The 15,482-nt window shown below is 44.2% G+C and overlaps 1 protein-coding gene across 1 annotated transcript in view; it reads left to right on the top strand.

Moving 5' to 3' along the window:
- Positions 1 to 12,869, top strand: part of SOX5 (SRY-box transcription factor 5) — a 314,234-nt gene extending 301,365 nt beyond the window's left edge. The window contains exons 12-15 of the mRNA XM_058804990.1: positions 1,707 to 1,815; positions 2,955 to 3,128; positions 7,733 to 7,949; positions 12,165 to 12,869. Coding sequence (XP_058660973.1) covers positions 1,707 to 1,815; positions 2,955 to 3,128; positions 7,733 to 7,949; positions 12,165 to 12,468 — 804 coding nt within the window. The 3' untranslated portion in view covers positions 12,469 to 12,869. The remainder of the gene's footprint in view (positions 1 to 1,706; positions 1,816 to 2,954; positions 3,129 to 7,732; positions 7,950 to 12,164) is intronic.
- The last annotated feature ends 2,613 nt before the right edge of the window (positions 12,870 to 15,482 follow it).

Here is a 15,482-nt window from a genome sequence, read left to right as displayed (position 1 = left end):
AGCATTATGAAGTTCACAGTAAATAGATTTTTTTTTTCAGAGGAAAAACTGTTGACTTCCATTATATATCTGCAATCAATTTGGAAGAAATACAAAGTCACCTTCGTCCTGACTTTTTGACTTTTGACAGGCTGCTTTGGAAATGAGAGCTGAGTTAAAAATGGTGCATCAAAGAGTTGGGTGAAGCTAAATGCCTGGCTAGTTCAGGCGCGTGTTTGAAGGTTCTCCAACCTCCCTGGAGCTGCTGTGCCTGTAGCGTTATGGAAACCCTTTTCCTTGGATAGGCTGAGTGTGCTGCATGAACTTTTTCCTGCAAAAACCGAAAAAAAGCACCAGGAGTGTGAAAGGGATTCACAGTGAAAATGAATGTGAGGAATAGGAGAGTTAACCTCGTGTTCCCTAAACTCTGAAAATACAAAGTGGAGCAGATTAGCTTTGTTTCTAACTGTTCCTGAGAAAATCTTTGTGCAGTGACTTACATGAATTTGAACCATTCTTTGAATTGCAGATGCAGGGACATCACTTTGCAGGAAGCACTTCTGTATTCACGTTGTTCTCTTTTCTGTTTTCCTGTGTAACACATCCCAGTGACATTATTAGGCTACATGAAACAGTTGCCATGTGGAAACTGAAAGTTTTTTTTAGTTTATTGATCTTTTACAGCCAACAGGAGTAGAATGGAGCAAGGAAACAGAAATCTTTTCTTTCAGGAAGAAGCTCAAAAGAATTTTTTCAACTGCAGCCACTTCATTATCATGCCACATCATTTCATTTTCTTAGCTTTGCAAAAGGCACAGTGCCTGAGATTTTGAAATGTTAATATTGCTTCCCTGAAAGATTTATTTTTAAACATATGATTGTCAGGAAGAAAGAGCGCTCATGAGCAGGAGTCATTGGGAAAACAAAAACAGTTGGAAAATGGAACACCTTTGTGTTTGTAGAGTCAAACAATTCTGGGGCAGCGAGGTGTTTTGAAGAGGACATTGGAATGAATTGCCCTAGCATGTTGTTCTGGCAGTCTTTAGACAGATGAATTGGCAGCACACAGCAGCCTGTTGCAATCCAGGGTTCACAGTTAGTTCTGACCACACGAGTGATGGACGGGGTGTTAGCAGCGTTGGACAAAACAGTCTGGACAAGAACACAAACTGCTGCCCGAGGATCATGCTTAATTCAGGCTGAACCTTTCCCAAGGCCTGAGTCAGTTTGAACTGTAGGGTGTTTTTTCTTGCCCTATGGGCTGCTTCCTAAAATACTGCCTTGTAAAAAAGGAACAGAGCAAAGCCATCCATGTCTCTGCGCTGGGATTGCAGGCTAGAAATAGAGTGCTACAGTAAATGCATTGCAAAAGAGCATGTCTCACCTAAACTTCAGGCCAGCTTTGCAGTCCCAGCAACACAGAGAGTTGAAGTATTCTTCAGATGTGCAGCCAGTTTTGTCATGCCTAACTAAGCCAATCTTTTCAACACTATGGAGTTTGCTTATCACTAGCTAATGAGCAAACTTTGAAAAGGACTTTATGGCAGAGTCTGTAACCGTGTCTCTTCCAGAAGAAGCATTGTTATTTATTCTTCAAGACATGGCTCAGTAATCTCTTGTGTATAGTTATCTAGCTTCCCTAAAAACCTCCTAAATAATGTCAAAACTTTGGAGTTACAACATTTAATTATTTTCCTGATCCAAATCCTGTCATCTTGCCCATACAGGACAAAACAACACTGGAGACCCTGACCCAGCAGCTGGCAGTAAAGCAGAGTGAAGATGGGAAGTTCAGCCACACAATGATGGATTTCAACATGAGTGGAGATTCTGATGGTCAGTACCAATGATTTTCCAGATTTCCAGATTTTGTGTGTGTTTCAACAGGATGTGAGGGAGAATCCAGAGCTTTGAAGGCCCATGAGGAATACAAGCTGTTAGCAATAAATGGCTGTGAAACAAGGCAGGAGGAAGTGATTCACTGTGGGGTGTTTTAAGTCTGGAGATGATTTTTAACCTTCCCTCTGTCCACTGAAGGTCTCAAGATGGGACCAGAAATGTTTTTCTGATAATACAAGGGGCTAAAGGAGGCAAATTTATGTGGAGTAAGTGAGATCACACAGGGAAGCCATGAAGTGTAGACCTGATCCTCCATAACTGCTGTGTGCTCTGCATTTGTGGGGGCTTCGCTGGTTTGATGAAATGAGCACAATGTTTATTTGTTTCTCTGCTATTGCATATATTGTTAAGGAGATGTAAGCACAAAAACAGGCAAGTATGTAAATATTCATTTGCTAGTTAGAGAATTGCTTAAGAAATGCCCAGTATTGCCATCTATCACACCCTTTCTGTCACAGAAACGTGTCACTCTGGTTTTTTAACATTTTCTAAGCCTTCTGATGTTGACATTCTTGTAGTGAACTTTCTCACACACTTTCTGTAAATAACTCCTTGTTTTGCATTCCTTTATAGAAGAAGAGAAAGTTGATGGACTGTTGGTTTGACCAGTGGCACTGGAGAGGTGGCACTGTCACCCTCCAATCCACTGCCACTCTTAGAAAACTATAAATGTTAGAGTCAGAAAATAAACTCCCCTTTTCCTTCACCTTGAGAACAGCGGTGTGCGCTGCTGTTTTTTCGTGTCCTACAGTGACAGAAACATAGAAGAAAGGTGACAATATGACCAGCATTCTGTAAGCAAGAAAGGATGAAAATAAAAAGTAAACCTGCTTGATAAGTATAGATTTGGTTTATGTAATTAAGCAGGAAAAGATGGCTTAGAAAAGCTGTGTAATACTTTATGTTTAAAAGCAATGAAAACTCCTTCTCACTTGTGTGGTGCTGAATAAGCCAGGCAATATGGAACGTATTAACCATTAGCTGTTGTGAATGCTGCCTCACGGGGCGTGCAGCAGCTGAGCTGGGTGCTGCTGGCAGAGGCAGCACGAGTGCAGCCCGTGTCCCTTGCCTTGCAGGGAGCGCGGGGGTGTCGGAGTCGCGGATCTACCGGGAGTCGCGCGGGCGCGGCAGCAACGAGCCGCACATCAAGCGCCCCATGAACGCCTTCATGGTGTGGGCCAAGGATGAGCGCAGGAAGATCCTGCAGGCCTTCCCCGACATGCACAACTCCAACATCAGCAAGATCCTAGGTAAGAGTCAGCTGGAGAAGGCTCTGACCGAGCTCAGCCCAGCGCCTGCCCGAACAGAATTGCTGCTTTTCTCTCTCGCCTTTCAGTCACTGCACCGAGAGCAGCGATGGGAGCTTCCCCTGTGTGCCCAGCAGTGTGGATTAACCACACTGAAATATTCTTTGTAATTATTGAGGCTGTGGCAATTTTTCCGAGGAGGAGAGGAGCCTAGAGTTCCCAGTATTTCCTTTTTAGCCATGGGGGTTACGTGTCTCCTTTTCCAGAGAGCAGTAACTTCACCAGACTGCCAAAGCTTCTCCAATAGTGGTTATCCAGTTCATCTCTCACTTCTCTCAGGCCCTGCAGATGCACTGGTTAGCCAGTTCATCTCTCACTTCTCTCAGGCCCTGTAGATGCATCTCAGCAGGCCCCACAGATTCGTACACCTCGTTACTCATTCTAGCATTAATTCTCCTATTTAAATATAGATTAGCCTGTTAATGGGGAGGGAGTCATAAAGTTCTTATATTTCTGCAGTGTAGAGCTTTAATGCACTCTTTGTTGGTGGCTGCTTGAGGGCCCACAATGTAATTGGGAAATCAGTATTTATCTGCTTCTAGAGATTGTATTCTTTTTTAAAGGAGCTGTACCCCCTTTATATAGCCCTTAATTTGCTTCATTAGGGTTTGTGGGTTTTCCTTGGAGAAGAATTAAGAGTGAGCTTAGATTCATTTCACAGGCAACCAGCTATCACCCAAACCTGATCTTCTCCTACACTTGGTGGTTCTTCATTCTATGTACATTGAAAAGAATTTTTAAAAAACCCTGATTTCCATATTGTCTGCTCTTCACGTCCCCATCAATATTTGTCTCGAGCATCATCTGCAGAATCTCATGCCAAATTCTTCCAACTGGTCAGTGTTTGATCAGATTCTCAGGACCACGTTCTGTCCAAAGTTACTCCTCTGTGCTGTGCTGGAGGATGCAGTAGGTGACTAGTGAGGCTCACTGTGGCCAGTGAATTACTTCTCAGTAGAAAAATAATATATCTGCAACCAAATTAGAGAGATTGTATTTTTACCAATATAAACAGCTGCAAGTCCTAAGCATCCCTCAGGCCAGTGGCTAAGCAGGGAATGTGTTTACCTGTGCTGCAGACATCACTGGTTTTGCAGGCTGCTCAAGAGATGCAGTGCAGTTCTAATGGCAGCATTAACCAGCTGCAGGGCTGGTAAATATGCCAGGTTTAGACTGGTCAGAGGTTTGAGGCTTCCCTTAATTAGAGTGGTATTATGAAAAGTTAGCAGGGGGCAAGTGGGAACGACATAAATTGGTTGGAGAAGCAAAATGTATTGCCACGGATGGCAGATGTGATGATATTAACCCATGATTTAAAGGGTGGTACGAGATGATTAGATTAGTTATGGGAACAGGATTAGAAGGCTAAATTGGCTGTGTTGATGGCAATAGAACCTTATACTGGTTAAAAGTGATTATACTGGTCAGAGGTGTATGATGTGATTAGCCGGAGGACAGGGCAGTAATAGTTTTGGTCTGGTTCTAAATTGAGAGTAGACCTGGTTAAACCTGTTTTTAAGTAATCAGCCTCAGAAATCTACAAGATCATTCTGAATGGCCCTTTTCATACAGAAAGTACAAAGGGAGCTTGATGTTTTCCCTCTTAACTGATTGTTTTGGATAACAACCTCCGACAGCACGCTGCTAATTCATTCTGCTTAAAACAGGCGCTTGAGCTGGGCTGACATTTTACGCAGTCTCTGGGGATCCTGGTTGACATTTTAAAGGGCTTCTAAGCATTTTATAATACCCTAAAATCTGGTTTTAATAAGCCATTCTGCTGAAATTGTTAACATAAGGAATCACCTTTTACTATTTGGCGCTAGATCAGGGAGATATGGAGACATCTTTTTCTGATTAGATATACAGTAGTTGGAGTAAAATGTGCAAATTCATTACAGATCCTGTTGAGGTGACAGACAGTATAGCTGACTCCAAACTCTCTGTTTTGCTGCCAGATATGGGGAAAAGCAAGGTCTGAGACAGTGAAAGATGATGTTTCTATTTCTTTACAGCATCACATTTGATTTTTTTTTTCTCATTCTACGTGTGCAATAGAGAGGGATGTCCTGGCATCTTCCTTCTTGACAGAAACATTACAAAGTTCTTCCCTCAGCTGCAAAAGGCCAGGCTTTTGAAGCCAGCAGGGAGCTGTCTGTTAACTGGCACAGGGTGACCAATTAAATCTCACAGTTCAGCCAGATATTAGGGTTTCCTTATTAGAAAGCCACAATTTCTCCTTCCCATTTTTCCAGCAGCACCGCTACACAGTTGAGGTCACAGAGCTTGTTGTCACTCAGAGTAACTTAGATAGAGTTCTACCAATCCAGGTCATTTTTCTAGTAAAATGAGAGGAGGTGCCCTTCCCAGCACTAGAATTCTCTAGGGATTATGTTTGACACTGTGGTATTATGTTTTGAGCATAAAAATGAGATACACGGATTTGTCACTAAATTCATCTGTGCATACGTTTGTCATCCATCTGTTCACTGCAACTTAAACTTGTGGATAATGGTTTTTTTAGTAAATTGTTAAAAAAGTGCTGAAATGGGACTGCTGGACCTTGTCAATTTAATAATGCATTGTTTAGAAATTTAGTAAATATTTTAATTATTTTCACTGAGAAATCTATGTAAAGATTTTAGGAAAAAAATTAATTACTAGCTTCAGAAATTCTCTTGGAATGTATACATGGGTTTACATGAATGTGTACACATACCTATACATTATACAAGGGTTTGTCTATGTGAGAATGTTTTTAAACATAAAATCAGCTTGATTCAGGTATTCAGATTGAAAAATGTCAGTCTAATGCACTGAAAGTTAGAGAATATTGCAAACAGCTGAAAATTCTTGTCAGAGAAACGTGGCTTAAAAGCAGCAGTGAGCAGAGCTCTGAACCTTGCACGTGTGTGTCTGGAGCACAAGTGTCTGGGCGGGGGTGAGGGCGTCTCTCTTGTGCCCTGGACTCAAGGCTTTGCCCTCTCCAGATGTGCTGCCAGTCACACACAGCTGTGTGGGCACAGCTCTGGCTGCCCTGGCTCAGCTGAGGGGCAGGAGCTGTGCTTGGTGCTGCAGAGCCTTTGAATTTGGGGTTTTTTCCCTAAATACTCTTCCCACCACATCTTTGCCCCTTCTCAGGACAAAGACATCGTCGTTCATACACTGCTTATCTCTGGATATGAGGGTTGCAGGTACCAGCTCTTCTCTCTGGAAGCCCAGACTGCAGCATGGAATAAAGATCCAATGGGGAAATGGTGTCAGTAATCAGAACAGGCCTTTCTAGAGGGAATGAAAGCGTTTTCTTTCCTGGGGAAAGGATAACTGTGCTCCCTCTACTGCGAGTCTTGGGGGTACAGTGGGATAAGACCAGCCTGAGGGGTAGCATGAGCTGACCATAAAAAATGAGGAACAAGTATGACATATGGCATTATGAACCCATTAAATTGAAAAACTATTCAAACATTTTTCCAGTGGGAAACTTGACCATTTTCCAATAAAGTTTTCTTTCTAGGCCACAGGTTTCACAGTTTGAACTATTCCTGTTATTTGAAATGTATCTTACCCTGAAGCACTTCTATATTTAATGGAAAAATAAAATGGGGCAACTGATTCCAGAACTTTTACTTTCTGCTCCCATATTATATCCTTTAAGAAATATTAGTTTATAACTTTCAGCAGGCAGTTGAAAACAACTTTGAAGTCTTTACTATATCCCTATCTAAAATATCCAGGTTAGCATGGTCAGAAAACAGCAATGAAGCCATAGTGCAGCTCCTGGGAGAGATATGCCAGTGCCCAGTGCTTTTCCCTGCATGACACAGTAAATTCTTTCAGTTGGGGCTGGCAGTGTTTCCCAGGACTTGGTCTTGTAGTTAAAACCCCACTGACACATCTGGGATAGTTTATAGCTTTTAGAGGCATTGCTTTAGGGTCTTTGCAGGCTCCTGTACCTGACTGCAGAGCATTTCCAGCCAGTTCCTCTCCTGACCACCAGCCTGGGAGCCAGAAACACCCAGTGTTTGTCAGAAGGATTAGGCTGTGGACTTGTGCAGATCTGATGCCTTGATCCAGCTGTGGATCACAGACAGCAGCCCATGGAGTGGAGCCTTCCATGAGCAGGAGCTGTGAGCAGGCACATGGCCAGGGGAAGTGTGGGGCCACAGCAGAGCAGACTCTGTGTGTCCATCCCTCCAAAATACACTGCCTTCTTTCCTGGAACAAAGTGTCAGTGGTGCCATTGTCAGGATCACATTTTTACTGCCCATCTGAAAGGCTTTGTAAAGTAGATAAACTGCAGTAAAATACAGGGTCAAAATTTCCAGTGCCGCCTCTCTCTGCATCTTGGCCATCCCCTGGAGGTTTATGAGTCAAATACAAACAAGAGCAGAACCCTGTCTAGAAGCTCTGACAGATTCCCAGCCCAAAGCCAAATGGTCTTGGGTGTCTTCTTCTGGGTGACCTACTTGTTTCCCTGCCTGGCAGCGTTTGGGGATGAGTGGCATCTCATCTCTGTTTTTTCTCATTTTTCTGTGTTTTGGTGTCAGGATCTCGCTGGAAAGCTATGACAAACCTAGAGAAGCAGCCATACTACGAGGAGCAGGCCCGGCTGAGCAAGCAGCACCTGGAGAAGTACCCAGACTACAAGTACAAGCCGCGGCCCAAGCGCACGTGCCTGGTGGACGGCAAGAAGCTGCGCATCGGCGAGTACAAGGCCATCATGCGCAACCGGCGCCAGGAGATGAGGCAGTACTTCAACGTCGGGTAGGGCACCTCCCTCACACCCATTCCTTCCAAAAACTAACCAAAATCAGGGGGGAATTTTCATTCTTTATCATAGTTCATTGGAGAGAGCGTTGGGTGTTGCTAACAGGAAATGAGAGCTGTGCTGCGCAGCAAAGTGTTCCAAGAGGAGGTTGGGCAGCTTTAGGAACCCTATTGCTGTCTCTGTTTTACACTCAACACCTCAGCCCCCTGTCTCATTTCCACTCTGATCATGAGAAAAAAGCCTTTAAGATTTTCCAATGAAACTTATTTCTAAAGAAATGTACCATGTGGGCACAAGCTCTGCTGCCCAGGAGGGTCCCGTAGTGCAGGGGTTTGCAGATGGACACACAGCGGTCGTAGCACATGATGGTCAGGAGATAAAACTCTGCTGAGATGAAGAACAGAAAGAATAGGAGCTGTGCAGCACATCCTGTGTAGGAGATGGTCCTGGTGTCCCAGAGGGAATTGTGCATGGCTTTGGGGACAGGGGTGCAGATGGAGCCCAGGTTGCTGAGGGCCAGGTTGAAGAAATAAGTCTTCTAGTAATAAGTCATCTAGTAAAGCCTTACAACTATTAGGAGGCCTCAGAGAGAATATCTGAAGGAATCTGTGGTAGTGCCTGAGGATCCAGAAGCCAAAAAAAGAAGTTTGTATTCAGTAAGATCTGTGGCAAGTGGTCTGCAAAAGGACTGCTGAGCACACTGAACTTGAGCTGGAATATGGACGTGGCTCAGTTGATTGATGCCAAGCTGTATTCCCATCATGTCTGCATAGTTCATTTGTCCTTCCTGGGAGTGTCTTACAGTCCAGCAAGTTAAATGCTTTCTGTTGAGCAGAAATTTTAAGGCCAGTTCTGATAAACAGCTAATAGATCAGTTTGATATGATTAGAATAAAATATGCCTAGAAGAATAGCATATATTTTCCTTCTGCAGATATTCCTTGGTGTTGGTTACAGCTGATCAAAAAGAATCCGAAGTAATCAAATATTCCACGATATTTCTGTATTCACGTGTGAAAATTAAAAGCTACTCAGGGATCAAAAAAAAAAAAAAAAAAACAGCAAAACCAGCAACAAGAGCAACCCCCTGAAATAATGGAATTTGTGTTGTGTTTCATCTGAGTTTGGAATCCTTTCGGTATTAACTGGGTTGCACATCTCTTCAGTTAATGGCTGGAAGTAGCAATAAAGGAGAGAGCATCTATCCAGTGACTGTTAAGTGTCAGCAGCCTGTGTTTTAAACAGCTACAGTGTGCATTGTTAGAATAAGCTGCTCAGCAGAGAAATTTGAGCTGCTTAACCCTGTGGTGCTGGCAGGTCCAGTGATCCCAGTGGTAAGCACTGAAACAAACACAGGGAAGTCAGCCAACATTTGGCATCAAGAGATTAAAAAAGAGGAGGAGGCCTTATGGAAAAAGAATAGGCGGCAACAGAGCCCCCCCAAATGCTGCTTATCTGGTTAACATGCATGCCTCATCATGGGGAAAAATTAACCTTGTAACATTCTGCCTACAGAAATTCAGCTTTCCAAACAGGGCTGACATTGAAATCAAGCCATTTTGGAGGTAATGTGCACTGGGGCAGAGCCCAGGGTGAAGTCTTTCTGGAAGCAGCTGGCAGTGGCCCGTGGCTGCAGGCACCAGTCACAGCACTGCATTCCTGGTTTAGATGGGTTATTTAGGTGGGTTTGGGTGCACCCACCAGTACAGGTCATTTAGGGCTAAACTCCCCAACACCAGCCCAGCTCCTGCCTGAGCACCGCAGAAAGTGCTTGGTTTAGCAGGGGCTGTGGCCCTGCTGGAGGCATCCCAGTGGGAAGAATTGGGAATTTTTTATATTCCCTATTTCAGTGTCCTCATCTGCCGTGGTAGCGTGTCAGGCAGGGCCTGTTGAGAGCCCTAATACATTAATGTCTGAGGACTGCTGCAAGATCCTCTGGGCTGGGCATCCCATAGAGGTGGGAAAACACTTTTCTTAAATTATTTAATATTTGAAAAGCACTCTGAAAAGCACCATTTAAGTGCAAAGTGTTCCTATTGTTAAATATTAAAAGCAATTTAAGTGTGCTGAATCTTGTTGCAGGGATGCTGACTCCAGAAAACAAAAGCCTTCCTCCTGAATTAAGAATAAAATGCAAATTAGATCTGCTCCCTACTTTAAGAGCTGTATCTTCAGCTGAGACAGCTTGGATTGTTTCAGAAACGTGGAAACAGGGGCTCTGTGGAGGGAGGCCTTGCTTGGATGGCAGGCAGGAAGTATCTGAAAATGCAGCAAGCAATTCCAAACAAGTATAAAGCTGCTTGGCAGAGGAGAGCCTTTCAGGATCACTGTGCTGTGTGAGGCTTACTGTGCAGCCAGGGCACAGGCAGGCAGGGGAACAGGGAAGGGTTTCATTCTTAATTAACAATGTTCATCTCAAGAGACTCTGCCCTGTCTCCTGTGGCAAGGCTTTTCAGTGCAGATGGACACACCGCTGATGACATTACAATGTGCAGCATGTACTGAACAGAATTACTGCAATGGAATTACTTCATGCAGGAAGGCAACAAAAGCAGCATGAATTTTAAACCTCTGGCTTGTCGGGGTTCTGAGGCTTCTCAGGGAAACAAACACTGGTATAACACAGCCAGTGTTCTTGACGCTGAGGGAATTTCTGTGCCCTGGAATAATTCTCCTTTCATTACTGCAGACAGGTTTCCGAGGCTTAGACGCTGTGTAAAGGCATCCTGTAGGAAATTTTCTCAAATGCTCGTGTTGTTTCCTTGCTTTTTATTTATTTTTCAGTAATGCCCGCTTCCGTTTTAAGTCTGCCTTTCCCCAGTTTTACCCACCTTCCTTCAGAGAATATGCTTTTCACAAGGGCTGCTCCCAGTGGAAACTCTCACCTTCCAGTGGGAGGCCTTTAGTGACCCATGCTGTAAACTCATCCTGGCTCTGGAAAGCCCACTGTTCCTCTCCCTGGTAATGAGCAAGTCCCTGAAGGAATGTGGAGGAAGCATTGTCTCTGCTTTCTCCTCACCCAGAGGCATTTTCCTGCAGCACCTTCCCAATCCTGTGCAGTCTACCTAGGCCTTGCTGCTTCTCTCCTGTTGGCAGTTGATGTCTAGTTACTGTGACTCTAATGTCCACTCCTGATAGCTGGCTGGATTTTTTAAAAGGAAGCTTTTCAATGTACATGCGTTTTAAGTTGGACCACAGTTGGTCCAATATTTATTTTTGGGTGGCACCAAGCTGATGCAGAAAGGAAGTTTCCCTCACAAGCAGGCAAGCTAAAGCTGTGTAGCTCAGGTACAGCTGGAGATGCTTTCAGAGGTGGGGTTTTCTTATCAGTGGAATTAATTTGGATTTATTTGTGGAGCATGGCTCGGTGAGTTTTGAATGCTTGTGCAAGAATTCCTGTGCAAGCCCAAGAGTACCCACTCTTGAGCTTGTCCTCCTCCTGTTCCATGCAGCTTTCCAACCCCCTGCATTCCCTCCTGTTGTTTTGGTTTTTTAAGTTTTTTAAAGTTTTTTGATGTTTATATTTTTGTAACGAAATTTTTTATGTACTTACATTAAGTAATTTATTGTTTTGAGTTTTGTTATGGAGGAGGAGAAATTTGCGGGATTGCTGGTTAGTTTAGTATCATTGGAGAGATGGCACTGTCATTTTTCAATTTACTGTCACTTTTGGAAATCCATAAATATTGGAGTCAGAAATTAAACTTCCCTCCGTTTTACCGTAGAAAGTCGTGTGTCCGGGTTGTTTTATTTTGTATCCTCTACAACACTCTCCTCCCAGCAGGAAACAGGCACAGCTGCCGCTGTTGTGTACTTAATGTAACAATTTATTGTTTTGTGGTTTTTTATGGAGGAGGAGAAATTTGTTGGATTGTTGGTTAGTTTAGTGTCATTGCAGAGGTTTTGCTGTCGCTTTTGGAAATCCATGAATATTGGAGTCAGAAATTCAAGTTCCCTCCGTTTTACCGTAGGAAGTCGCGTACCTGGCAGTTCCGTTTCCCATGCCATAACAACGCTCTCTGTCCCGGCAGGCAACAGGCGCAGCTGCCGTTGTTGTGTCATTGGAGAGGTGTCATTTTTTAATGTACTGTCGCTTTTGGAAATCCATGAATATTGGAGTCAGAAATTCAAGTTCCCTCCGTTTTACCGTAGGAAGTCGCGTACCTGGCAGTTCCGTTTCCCATGCCATAACAACGCTCTCTGTCCCGGCAGGCAACAGGCGCAGCTGCCGCTGGCCACGGCGGGCGTGGTGTACCCGGGAGCCATCGCCATGGCGGGCATGCCCTCGCCGCACCTGCCCTCGGAGCACTCGAGCGTGTCCAGCAGCCCCGAGCCCGGCCTGCCCGCGCTGCCCGGCGCCTACGGGCCCAAGGGCGACGAGCCGCTCGTCAAGGAGGAGCTGCAGCCCGACGAGGCCAACGGCGACGTCTACGACGACTACGAGGAGGAGGAGGAGGACCCCGATGCAGACTATGGCAGTGACAGTGAAAACCACATGGCGGGCCAGGCCAACTGATCGGGGCCGCCGCTCGCCCGCGGGACTCCAAGGAGGAAAGGAAACGGATCAATCAATAAAGCCCCGTCTGGTTTATCCTTGCCAGTGGCCAAGCACATTAACTTTCTCATACACTGACTGTTACTTTAACTGTTAGTCTTAACTAGTTGGGACATCAGCTGACTAATAGACATCAGCCTGCATCAGAGGAAAAAAGGCTCAGAAGAAAGGAAACGAAGACGACGACGACAACAACAGAATGATATAAGCTATGGGTAAAATAATGCCAGTAATTCAGCTGCTATACCCAAGCACTGAAGTCTTACCCGTTGACCTTTTATTATTATTATTTTTTTTTCAAATAAACTTTATGGCTGTTTGTTCTACAATGTTCTAGAAATTCTCACTCAGGTACACAGTGCCAACAAGTGGCTTGTGAATGTGTTTTGTTGTTTTGTGCTACAGTTTAAAGAGAAATAATTTTTTTTTTTTTTGGTAATGCACCTGACAGGAAAAAAAAGAAGATAAAATTCCTTTTAACCCCCTCTGTCTCCTCCTCCTCTTCTTCCTCTTCCTCTTCCTCCTCCTCCTCCTCCCTGTCAAATCTGGGTCAGAAGTGTGTGTGTGTGCGTGCCTGTGCGCGTGGCTGGCAAGGAAGGAAGTGGGGAGTCTTTCTGTTAACCCCAACAAGCATTTCCTTTCAAGAGAGGACTTCTCTTCATCAGTTGCACACCATACTGAGTCTTTGAGCAAGTGCCAAATTTGTACTAAAGCGCTGAACTAGTCCAATTTGCTTTTTATAGGTTGGTCTCTTCTCGTTTTGTTTTTCTTTGGCTTTTCATTTGCTTCTTGCTCTGTCTGAAGTTAGGACAGTGTTATATCTTAGACAATCCCTTGAAGAACCTGATATACCAGCAGCTGGTGAGATTAGACATATATTTTTGCTTTTGCTTTTGCTTTTGCTTTTTAAAGGAAACTGTAGGTGCTGTTCTCAGGTGAAAAAAAAAAAAAAAAAAAGAGAGAGACATAAGAAATTTAGAGAAAAAATATTTTATGGTCTTGGATTTTCATGTGTGCGTGTTTATGGTACTAATAAGAATAATCTTGGACTATCATGAGCAAAAAGCATGTTCCAGAATTAAGTCCTGCACCCTCCAAGGGACTTGGTCTGTAAGAAACCTTTACTTTTAGTTTGCACTTCAAGTGGGAGCATAAACAGCATAAAAGGCTTGTCCAAAATGGGGTTTGTTCTGCACGGGACACTGGAAATGTTACCAAGTGCTGAGCATAATTAAGCTGCCACCACTTGGGCCCAGTTCTGATGAACTTGTCCCTTCAGGGTGGCTGAGTGCTGATTTCTGATTCAAAAGGCAATTTATTTTCACTGACTTCTTTTTCTCCTTTGCACCGGCAGAAATTCCTCTTTTACCATTGGGATGTTTGTGTGGGAAGGAAGGCTGATGGCTGTGAGGAGATTTCCAAATTCCAGGTGGGGTTACAGGAACTCGGTGCAGTGCTGAGTTTCCCTCACTGCTGCCTCTCACAGCTGAAATGTCATTCTCTGTGCTGAACTATTCCCATTCTTGTTGCGGAGCACTGCCATGGCTTGGGCACTCTGCCCTCCTTGGGCAGCCACAGCGCGAGGAAGGGGCCTGGGAGCTGCTCTGGAAGGCCTTGGCATCGTGCTGGGGCAAACCCTTCCTCTGAATTGTTTCTTCAGCTGAGGATGGCAGCCCTGTGCTGCCTGCCAGTAAATCCCTGTCCCAGAGGGAGCTGCAGTGCTGTTGTTATCCCCTCTGACCCGTACGGTCAGCCCCACGCCGCTCAGAGCCACTGAGATCCCAGCCCAGGCACCCACAGCGCCCTGTCAGCGCTGCTTGGCAGCCCTGGTTTTGCAGTCAGTCCCTCAATCAGGCAAGTCCAGCCCTCGGTGCCAGGTGCGGGACCACGAACAGGACAGGGAGGAGGGGGGATGCCTTTCTTTGCCTCTGCAATCCCACTTGAAGCGTAACCTGACCGCTGCAGACCTGTGCAAAGCAAAAAGCAAATGCCATTGAACGCTTAGGACAATACTCCCATGTTTGGGCATGTGACAGTTGCACCCTGCTACATCTCTTTTCTTTTTCTCTGTTTTCCCCGTTTTGATTTCCACCTCTGCTTAGAAAAAATCTTTTCTGTTTTCTCTCTCTCAGAAGATTTGCTCTGAAATTATGCTTGGAGTAGCTGATCATATCCTCCGTGTCAGAGAGGGTTCTTTTCTGTTTGTATTTTATGACTGTGTTGGGGTTTTTTTTTTTTTCAGTTGAACTGCCTCTTCTTGCTAGTGTTGAATGGTAATTATAATAATAATAATAATGGTCAGCTGTTCCCAGATTAGTAAATTATGTATAATTTATTTACACCCCCCCCTTTTTTAACTTTATTTTGTTCTGTTCTAATTTGGCAGTGCAGCAAATGAAGCTGTGAGGCTATTTAAAATGGATACCCCTCCCCACCTTACCTTTTTATATATATATAAATATATATATATATACATATGAAAACAAATCGCTTCTTCTTCTGCTCACACCATTTCTCTTTCTTTTATTTTAATTTTGGCCCCAGCCATGTCAACTTCTGATGTTTATTATGATGGAGTGAATTAATGGGAGTGTTGTTTTCAATCTTAATTAACTTCTGCTCTCTCATCACTCATTTTAGTTATTTAATTACACCAGTCATCTAGAGCCAATTTTTTTTAAGCACTCTGTTTGGATAAGAAGGAAGAAAAAAAAATAGACAATTGTTTTTATATCATTACTATGTACAATGTGAAAGCAGATATTTGCTCATTTTTATTTTTTTTTTAAACTTTCCAATTCGTTCCCTGTCTTTGTGAACAAATGACTCCTGACTCTCGTGGGTTCACCACACATTTGCTGGATGCTCGATTTCCACCACAGCTGAGCTGAGAGACTGTCTGGTTTAACTGTGTCACTGTGGGCCGCTTTGTTTTAGCTCCAGGTAGGTGCCAGGGGGGCTGGGAGCAAGCAAGG

The sequence above is a fragment of the Ammospiza caudacuta genome, chromosome 5, assembly GCF_027887145.1.
Source record: "Ammospiza caudacuta isolate bAmmCau1 chromosome 5, bAmmCau1.pri, whole genome shotgun sequence".
Classification (NCBI taxonomy): Eukaryota; Metazoa; Chordata; class Aves; order Passeriformes; family Passerellidae; genus Ammospiza; species Ammospiza caudacuta.
This window is presented reverse-complemented; position numbering and strand designations above follow the sequence as displayed.